The 10,351-nt window shown below is 34.3% G+C and overlaps 1 protein-coding gene across 1 annotated transcript; it reads left to right on the top strand.

The window, feature by feature from the left end:
- Window positions 1–2,211: 2,211 nt before the first annotated feature.
- On the top strand, window positions 2,212–10,032 carry LOC142336958 (putative N-acetyltransferase 14). Its single transcript, XM_075385954.1, has 2 exons — window positions 2,212–2,345; window positions 9,541–10,032. The coding sequence occupies exons 1-2, from the start codon at window positions 2,276–2,278 to the stop codon at window positions 9,777–9,779; spliced, it is 309 nt and encodes a 102-aa protein (XP_075242069.1). The 5' UTR covers window positions 2,212–2,275; the 3' UTR covers window positions 9,780–10,032.
- Window positions 10,033–10,351: the final 319 nt, after the last annotated feature.

The raw sequence follows: 10,351 nt of genomic DNA, 5'->3' as shown, positions 1-10,351 counted from the left end.
CTTTTGAACGGAGTTGTCGAGTTTCTCTTGCAGCTCTTTAATTTCGCTCAATGTTTCTTCTAGAGTTTCCGTGTCCTCCCCGGAATCAATTCCTGAAACAACAAATTCGATGCAGGATTCAATTTCGCTTTCAAACATTAGCTTTTGGTTTTTAATGTGTTTCAAATGAGGATCAACAGAGGATTCTTCGTTTTCACCCATTGCTGGCGTTTGTGAACTCGTAGAATTTACCTGACGTTTAACTCTTGTTGATTTTCCGGTTCGAGTAAGAACCATTAACTCTGTTTTGTTGAGTGGGTCTAGAGCTTTGAATTTAATTTAGCCACTTTTAGTAGCATTGTTAACCAAATCTCAAGGCCACAACCTGTTTATTTAACTACCGGTTAACAATTACCTACCAAAGTGTACTAAACCCTGCCAAAACGTTGATACGGTACTTTACCAAAACTACCGAACCTTACCAAACCTTACCGAACCTGATCAAACCTTACCAAGCCTTACCGAAACTTACCAAGCCTTACCGAACCTTACCAAGCCTTACCGAACCTTACCAAGCCTTACCGAACCTTACCAATCCTTACCGAGTCTGATCAAACCTTACCAAGCCTTACCGAACCTTACCAAGCCTTACCGAACCTTACGAAGCCTTACCGAACCTTACCAAGCCTTACCGAACCTTACCAATCTCTACCGAACTTTACCAAGCCTTACCGAACCTTACCAATATCTACCGAACTTTACCAAGCCTTACCGAACCTTACCAATACTTACCGAACCTTACCAAGCCTACCGAACCTTACCGGATACCATCAAATACCAATACCAGAATGATAAACTCAAAATCTACCAAATAACCACAGTAAAATCCGGACACAAACCGAGGTTTATGCCAAAACACACGGTAGGAAACGTTGGTTTTGCCAATAGCGAAATAAAATTTTAATGGCGGTATCGGAGCAATAAAACAAATGGCTGAAATTTATTGCAAATTGTTAACACGTCCGGAAAAAATTCTCCAGGTGCGAGAAAAAAACAACGCTGGGGAAATTACTGGCGAATCACCAGAGTCAAAGGAAATAAGAATAAGGTAATCAAGGTAGTCCCAGATATAAACTCTCTGTTGGGTTGGGCGATGATGGGTTGCCTCGGGTTGGGTTGGTTGGGATGGGTCTTTGTCTAAAATTTCCTTCTCTACCCTGATCACGAGAAAAAAAATTCTCGAGAAGGAAATTTTAGCTGTCCATTCTTTCGTTGGGCGCCAGAATGTTACGTTGGCCGCCTTAGGAACTTTGTGAGATTTATTTGATTATTGAATTAATAAAGGATTACATTGGTTTAGTATAAATTAATCAGTTTCCAGTTTCTAGTTATTGTTAAATTGACTGTTCTTCACGATTTCTGATGTTGTTATGGCTGAATACTTGCATGACTTTTCTTAACCATGTCGAATCAGTATCGGGCACAGATGGTAAATAGTGCACATATGGCAAATAATCCACTGGGCATCAATGTTGATGACAGCAAGCAACTTAATGATTACAATGAATGTCATGAATTCTTGTTCCGCTGAAGGACAATTCTCTCCTCTAGTTAAATCTGGACACCAAATTTGTTTTTTGTATTTGCTGTCAATTCAATAGGTGCGAGATGTTGTTCGAGTAAAATTATTGAGGGAGCAGATAACCAAGCTCCGGAATGAATCAATGGGATCGAAAAAGTCCAGCGTTTTCTCAATAGAGTTTTGTTTTTCACTCAATTCAAAATGTTGCTTCTTTTGCATAGTTTCTTCTTTGTCTTTCAACATATATACGTACAGGTGTGTTTTTAAGCCAAACTAAAGTAACCAATGAATCCTTAATGAGATCGCCTCCAGTTGATGGCAAAGTTTTACAGTAACTTTTTTTGCGTATATCTTTGACTCCAGTGTTTTTTGAACGGAGAGCAAAGTGCATTTTCATTGTTAAATTAACTTGTTGGTCTTAGCGGTGTAAACGTATTGATAAAAATTGGCCATTCCAGATGTTAAAAAACACCGCACAAGGAAATTGCAGTTCCGCAATATAGGAAATCTGGTATCCTTATGCATTTGAAATTTTCTTAGAGTTGTATAGTGCTGAGGAAATATTTTTTAATTATAAAAAATTCTTCTAATTGTAAACTTTAAGCAATCTTCTCTCAATGAACATCTGAACCAGAATAATGTCCCTTTTTGACAGATTACAATGAGCTATTTGTTTGTGCTGATGACGACAACAATATCATTGGATGTGTGGCCATGAGCAAAGAATCTCCTGATGATGCAACAATAGAGCTACGGCGAATGAGAGTTACCAGGCGAGCTAGAGGTAATAAAATTTGGACTCCATTGTATACCCTTTTGAGCGAGTGTTTTATCAAACTATTGGTGATACTGAATTCATCAATGTGAAAAATAAACATATAGCGATCTTGCACCATTTAGGTTTTCACTCGTTAGGCGAACCGATACCATAGTACTAGGGATGTGTCAACAAATAGACGTATCTTAATATAGAATTTAGAATGGATCTGATTGGCCCTAAAATATTGTCACTTTATGTGCTCAATTAACTTTCGGTTAGCGACGCTTAATTCTAAAAGAAAAACAAAGCGGCTCGGTAATGGCATAAGGTTCCGACCCCGCTCATCCACAATTCTGGCATAATTGTCCACCAAATGAGGAACAGATGGAAAAACACAAAGAATTCAAGTATTTTTCAAAAAAACACTGGTCTATGAACGAAAAGATAGCCTCCAAAGCAAATAACTCAGTGGAGTTTAAAAGGATGCATTAGATTGATGAGATATGCCGACATTAAAAAAACGAGCGAAGACGAATGGCAAAATCAAACAACAACAACAAATATTAATACATCAAAAAATTTATGTCCGTATTAAAAAAAAAATTCAGTATTAAAAAAAACAAAGTCAAAATAGCGTCAGATAAAACTGAAAATAAACAAAATAACTTGTAATTCACCAGAAAAAAATGGTTATTCACCAGTTCATAATAAAGCTTGGTAACAATTAGACAAAAAAGAACAGAAACTTAAAAGTTAGAAAATTCGCTTAATTTTAAAAAAGAACAATTAAATTCAAAGTAATGAAAACCATTAGGAATCAACTAAAATATCCCATAGGTTTACAATTACCAATGCTTCCATAGAAGGGAATTAAGAACTCTTGGTATTCAATTTTTTATGCAGTTACAACAAGAAGAACAAATAGACAACAAACTAAAAATCAATTGAAACTTGCCAGAAAATGCTTTAGAAGCCGTAAAGCCATACTTTGGCCCCCAAAATATGTTCGATTGCACCATCGTCAAACACCGATAATGTATTATGTGGCCGCTCATTAGAGAAAATCAGCAATATTAGACAAAAAAGAAAAAAACTGCAAAATTGTGTAATACTTGTTTTTTTTCGAAAAAAATTTATTTCCAAAGACATAAAAGCCATTAATTACAAAATGAAAAAATTGTATAAGTTCGTCCATTCCTCCCAATGAAGCCCTTGAATGCTGCAATTATCTGGGATATGTCTTACGTCTACAAAAAGGACGTCAAATATGACAAAAATCAAAGATTCATTTTTTTTGTCAAAAACCCGTGTGGAAGCCAGTAAAGTCATAACGAATTCTCTTAAAACATTAGTTTTTTTGACACCAATCCTCTCTGACACCTTCCCTTAAATGTATTTTGTGACCTCTCATTAATGAAAGTGGGTAACAATTAGACCAAAAACAAGACTATGTAATAGAAAAAAACAAGACTATGTAATACTTGTTTTTAAAAAATTTATTTCCAAAGACATGAAAGCCATTAATTACAAAATCGAAAAATTGAATAGGTTCGTTTGTTCTTCCATAGGAAGCCCTCGAGACCTGCAATTATCCAGAACAAGTCTTAGGTCTACCGAAAGAACGTCAAATGTGATAAAAATCAGAAATTAATTTACTTTTTTTAATGAAAAACCAGTGTCGAAGCCAGTAGTCATACCAATTTTTTTAAAAACATTAGATATTGTGACAAAAATCCGTTTTGACACCTTCCTTTGACAAAACTAATGTCATCTTTAACCTTTAATTAACGAGACCAGGTAACAAACAGACAATAAAAGGAACAAAATTGCGAAGTTGAAATGTTTTTTTTTTTAATTTTGCAAAACAATTGTTTTCAAAGCCATGAAAGCCATTATCTATCTTCTAATATCGGAACATCGGCTCATCTACTCTTTCAAAGAAAGCCAATCAAACCGGGTCAATGTACAGGAAATAAAATATGACTAAAAAGACAAAGTAAAAACGACAGATAAAGACAAAATTTAAAAATTCATATAAATTCTTCGAGAAAGTACTGTCGAAGCGGTAAAGAACCACAATCTTTATCTTTAAGGATTTAAATATCATCAATATTGTACATTGATGATATTTAATGTGTTGATGTGTATTGATGTGTTCAGTTATATTGAACAAAAAAATGTGATATATGAACTGACAATAACTTGATAATTTGACAAAATTAGAAAACATGAAAAATGGGCAAATAAATAAAAATTGAGAAATCTAGTAATTATCAAAGCCAGAAAACCATAACTTAAGGCGTAAAACTGCAATAAAACTAAATTTTAATTCAGCAGAAAGAATGAGCACATTTTGATTGCTGAAAATAAGCTACAAGTTGACCAAACTAAGAGAAAAATGGAGGCAAAGTTCAATAAGCCATTTTTATTTAAAAATCAAATACCTTAAAAGTCAAAACGACCTTGAGCTTTCAAGCAATCAACTAGATAAATTAATTTCGAGCTGAATAGGAAGCCAATAGGACCTATCACTAGTGAGCTTTGATTTGAAATGTTCTGTTATTTAATTAAAATAAAAAAGATCGATTTTTTTTTAAAAAACCGACTGACGACAATCCGAATTTTTTTTTGGATTGTAACGGTCCAAGATTGGTACTGAACTAGTATTGCTGATGCTGATTGTCCATTAGGATATTTAGTTTCTGAAGTGTCATTGATTTAGATATTTTGTTAGTTAAAGAATCAAAAATAAATGCTGCGTTTTTGATAATCAACGAATAAAGTTAGCAAAAAACAAGGCAAACTTTTATTGACAGAGCACTCTCAACGGAAATTGAAGTGAAATTCGCCCCTTTTCTGTCTAAAAAGAATCGGTTAGTGGTGTTTGGGCGTGCACTTCCTGCAAATTTAATCAGAGTGGACTAAAGAAGCTTATTTCGTGCTGTTTTTGATGAAAAAGTCTGAATTTTGTAAAATATTTAGCCGGAATTTTTGTGACAAAAGAAATTTCAAAGAAAATAGCCGACAAAAAATAGCCAACAAAAAAAATTTTCAATGAAAATAGCCGACAATATATAACCGAAAATAGCCGAATCAAAAATAAATGCTGCGTTTTTGATAATCGACGAATAAAGTTAGCAAAAAATGCAAAGTTTTATTGACAGAGCACTCTCAACGGAAGTTGAAGTGAAATTCGCCCCTTTTCAGTCTAAAAAGATTCTGTTAGTGGTGTTTAGGTGTGCACTTCCAGCAAATTTAATCAGAGTGGACTAAAGAAACTTCTTTCGTGCTGTTTTTGATGAAAAAGTCTGAATTTTGTGAAATATTTAGCCGGAATTTGTGACAAAAAAATTTCAATGAAAATAGCCGACAATATATTTTGTCTTTAAACCTAAAATCAATAACCTTTTCGTGAAAAATTTTATCAAAATTGGCGAAATTTTAGTCAAAAATTCCGAAAAAAGGTGAATGAAATCAACGGAATTCACTCTATTTTCTCGAAACTTTAAACCTCGATATCTCCCTGTCAAAAGCGAAAATCAAAAAAGTCTTTTTAATTCCAGTTTCTACGCTGGACAAGCTTTCTAATGATACCAGTTTCAACTCTCTACGATGAATATATCGATCGGCCAAAATTGACTAAACAAAAAAACCCATTTGAGTTTATAGTTCCTCTCCCCTCAAGAGGGATCGGAAAATTTATACCCCGCGTACGACCGTTCCCGTGGTACTTGATATTAATATATTCCAAACAAATGTGGGGCCAATTTACACAAAAACTCAAGTTTTTTTTTCTTCTAACGAGATTTCTGGACATAATTATTAAAACATTTACAGCCGATCTGAAAACATGGCATTTTTGTAGAGCCTAATATTCATCGAATAGCCATAATATAAAAAAGGGACCCTTCTGCCCCCCCGCTCACCGGTTTTTTATGGCCACCACTTACAATTTAAGAGTCATTATACAACACGCTACTATATAAAAATTATCACGTGCACCTGAGGGCGTGAGCATAATACATCCATTAAGCTAGGGCGGGTTGAAAAAGATTAGATCCGGAAAGAGAATTACAAATTAATATTTGCAAAAAGTATACTTTGTATACCTATACCATTTTCATTTCTCCTAAACTACCAGTTGCATATGACGCAATAACTCATTTTAATTTAAGTTTCAATGGCGCGTATTTTAGTATTGGGGTGCAAAAAAAATCGAAAATAAATGGTATGAATAAAAACTGAACAATTACTGCAAAACATTACTAACAGAATTTGATTTCATTAATATAAGGAGTAGAAGCAGCCAAGGAACGTTAACAAACGGTTATTATTGTCAACAAATAGCTATCAGCTATTCCATAAAACCCATAGGAATTTAGTCATTTTGTGAGGGTGATAACAACCGTGTTGATCGGTTTACATGCAACTTTCGTTGCATTTGAAACAGTTGTTTTACTCGACTGTGTTTTATTCGACTACTTGCTTTTCGCCACTCCTCGTAGAGCAAAATTGACAAGAAGAACGGGCGGAGAAAATTACTTCACTACCCATCTCATTTTTCCTTCTGGTGCTGATTTTTTAGTAAAAAATGTGCGCCAAATTGGTATTTTATTAATGAATTATTCAACCACTCTTATCACAAGAAGTGAGAGACGATATAAACAATTCACCCTATTACTTGTCAGCTTATTGGGAATATTTTTCAGTGGAAATTTAATGGACACCAACCCATTTATTTGATTTAGATGCCCTTCACCGGAGCTACAACATTAGAATAGAAAGAATTTGAAGCACATAATTTTTTTTAAAAAATTCGTAGATTGAGTTGGTTGAGTTTCATAGCAGATGGTTGCTGTTCATAACTCAATTAAGTTGATCCCGTTCTGTTGCACTTCACAGCTCAAGGTCTTCAAAGCATAGGAATTTTTCTGAAATGTAAATTACTATTTCAACGAAACGAATTTTTCGCAGTTATGTTGATCTCAGTGTGCTACACTACAAAAGACTGGTAAAATTTCTGCGTGAGATTTTTATGCTTTCTCCGTACAAATTCTACGTGAAAGATTTTAAAAATAATTGAGGGGAATTTGTAGAAAGGTCACCAGAAAATTAGAAGACTCCTGGGTAAAATGATCAAATAGTTTTATTGTCTCAATTTAAAAAGAGACTTATTGGCGATGTCGAAAAACTCCTGAAGGATTCCAAGTAGATTAAATATCTTCAAATTTCAATTTTGTTTGTTACAGTGCTCCTTTGTGTCACCTAATTTTAAACAGGCTGACTTATTTCATATGCCTCAAAATTTATGTCTCAAAAAGTATCCACCTTGTTTTTCCAGTCAATCTCTTCATTCATTCATTAATTCATTCATTCATTCAAAAACGCATGTCATAAAAGTTTTATGAGCTTCTAATATATAGTTCACTTCCTATAAGATTTCAATAGACGTGATATATTGAATAAATCGTTGGAGACTATTTAACTTACAAAACGTATGACGATTTTCAAATAATTGAGGGGAATCGAAGTACAAAACAAATCAAGAGTCGCCATAGTAGATCTTAAACGAATCCCTCCTTAACAGAGCACTCCCCTAAAACTCTAAAAAATATATGAGCGAAATTGTTTTTTTTTGACAAAAATCGAACAGAATAAAAATTTCACTAAAAAAATGATCTAAATTTTATGGATGATGGGTCTGCGTGCAATTGATCTGTTGTCTGAATTTCGGCTAGGCCAACAGGTTATCGACCTTTTTCACATCAATGCTACCAATTCCAACAAGGTTATCAATTCCTCTGAAAAACCATGCGTTAGTACGTAAACTAAATTAAACCCGAAAACCAAGAGGTACTGTGTTATTGTTGGTCTCATTTTGAAACCATTTGATGCAATGGCACATTTAGAAAACACACAACAGTTACCTTAACCGTCAAAAAGGCTTCTACCAATACTCCACTATCAATTCAAGCTTTACGTCCCATAGCACTGGCGTGCTGTGGTTCCGTGGTGTTTGGTTTGCACTAAAAATTGGCTCTTCAGATTCCCGCACCAAAATTTGTCTACTTTTCAAATTTCAGGTCAATCTGACGTCAAATTTTCGAAAAAAGAGTATAGGTGCTTACTACCTTTGTGCAAAAATTGCCTATTGTCAGCAAAAAATCCAATTTCACATTCTACAACTTTCCAGTAGTCGTCCAATGCCTTGTTCCAAATATATGTTTTCTTGCAATTGTTGTATGATCTCATTTCGCATTTAAACCGCCATTCATAATATCCAATAACCTTCAAATCACACTACTGCTGGTGTTAATAACTCAGGGATGGGTGTTGAGGTTGGCTCGAAAATTGTACCAATGCGAGAGAAACCTTGAAGTTTTATGCCAGAAAAAAATTTTCACATTCGGTATATTTGCTCTCTCAAAATTGATTTGACGCGTTTGTCACTGGTAAAATTTAATTTAATCTTTTCTAATATAATTTCTAATTCTCTTCATAACAACAATTTCACTTTCAAAATTTAGGTTTGCTCTCTTGTTTATTTTTACTCTTTCTGATCAGATAATTGGACTTTGGCCTGATGCATGCACAGAACTTCGTTTTAAGTAATTGAAACATAATGACCGTTCGATATGCTCTTGTTCAGCATTTTTTTTGCTTAATATATATCACTCAAACTCCTCTCCAACACTTTTGTTTTAGAACGCTCAACTCAAATAGAACAGAAATCTCTATCGTAACTCAAAATAACTAATTAACCGATTAGCAGCATGAAATTACGCACCTTACGTTTAGCAAAATTTGATCATATCATTTTCTGTTAATTTTTATCAACTTGTCACTGACTTAAGTTGGTTCAGTTCGGCTTAACAATTGTCCAGTCATTCCACCAAGTAATTGAAATCATTTGAAACCTGTTAGAAGATTTTGGCAGAATTTTTATCAGCGTTTTGCGGGCACGCTTGAAAAAATGTAGCGCAGTATTAAGTTCCTTCTAGTTTGTTGTTTTTTCCAATTTTATCTGTATGTCTGTAGAATTTGCCAAATGAGCACAAAATTATCAAAAAAATAAAACTCCAGTTCGCCTTGAAAAACTCAAAGCATCGAAACATCACTTGATCTTGAATATTGCTGTAAATTTGAATTATGAAAAAATTGGAATTTTGTGAGATATCAATAAAAGAAACCCAAATACAAGATTTGATTCTTTCTGTAGGTACTGGTATTGCTCAAAAGTTACTGGATAAAGCCGAGGAATTTGCGTGGAGTCGAGGGGAGACTCGAATTGTGTTGCTGACAACATATGCACAGGTTGCAGCTATCAAGTTGTACAAGAGGAATGGCTATGAAGTGACCAAAATTACACCGGGTAGACGGCCCACCATTGGATTCCTTCCCGGAATCTTGTGGCGATTTGTCTATATGCACAAAGATCGCCCTACTTTTTCGAACTGAACAATTTTAGTTTAGTGTGACTCAAAGCGCTCAGTAATTATTTCAGTACAGGCTACATGACTCTGGTGAAGTCACTGACCGAAAATCTGACATTGCTCAGGCTTTTAAGAGTTATTTCATTTTAGGAAGAAAACAATCCGAAGAATTTTATGCATGTGATTTTAAAACAAAATTCATGTTTTTAAATTTATACTTAAATGATTTTAAATTTATGTTTTTGTTGCAAGTATTTTTAAACCACCTGGTTATAATTTGAATTTGCTTGTTTGAGAAAAAAAGAGAACGGCGTTAGCCGTTTGAATTGTTTAACGGAATTTCGAAGAGACTTTGGCAGACGTAACCTTGCTCGGAACCTTGCTCGGAACAAGCACTTTGCAAGTTTGATAATGCCGACAGTTTTGAATTCTGACATTGCATGTAAGAAGCTCTGTGGAGGAATGTGACACTGGATAGATCTGTCATTTTGAAATTTGCAGTTTCAAATGGATAGATCTGCAGTTGCACTGGATAGATCTGTCATTTTGAAGTTTCAATTCAAATTAAGTGTGCGCAGTTTTTATATTTAAATGGTT

The sequence above is a fragment of the Convolutriloba macropyga genome, chromosome 3 (genome assembly GCF_964194025.1).
Source record: "Convolutriloba macropyga chromosome 3, txConMacr16.3, whole genome shotgun sequence".
NCBI classification, from domain to species: domain Eukaryota; kingdom Metazoa; phylum Xenacoelomorpha; order Acoela; family Convolutidae; genus Convolutriloba; species Convolutriloba macropyga.
The sequence above is the reverse complement of the archived record's forward strand: the minus strand, read 5'-3'. Positions and strand labels throughout refer to the sequence as shown.

Coding starts and splice junctions, on each gene's coding strand:
- LOC142336958 (XM_075385954.1), top strand. CDS start 2,276: ATGAGCAAAGAATCTCCTGATGATGCAACAATAGAGCTACGGCGAATG. Junction 2,346..9,540: donor AGTTACCAGGCGAGCTAGAG/GTAATAAAATTT, acceptor TTCTTTCTGTAG/GTACTGGTATTGCTCAAAAG.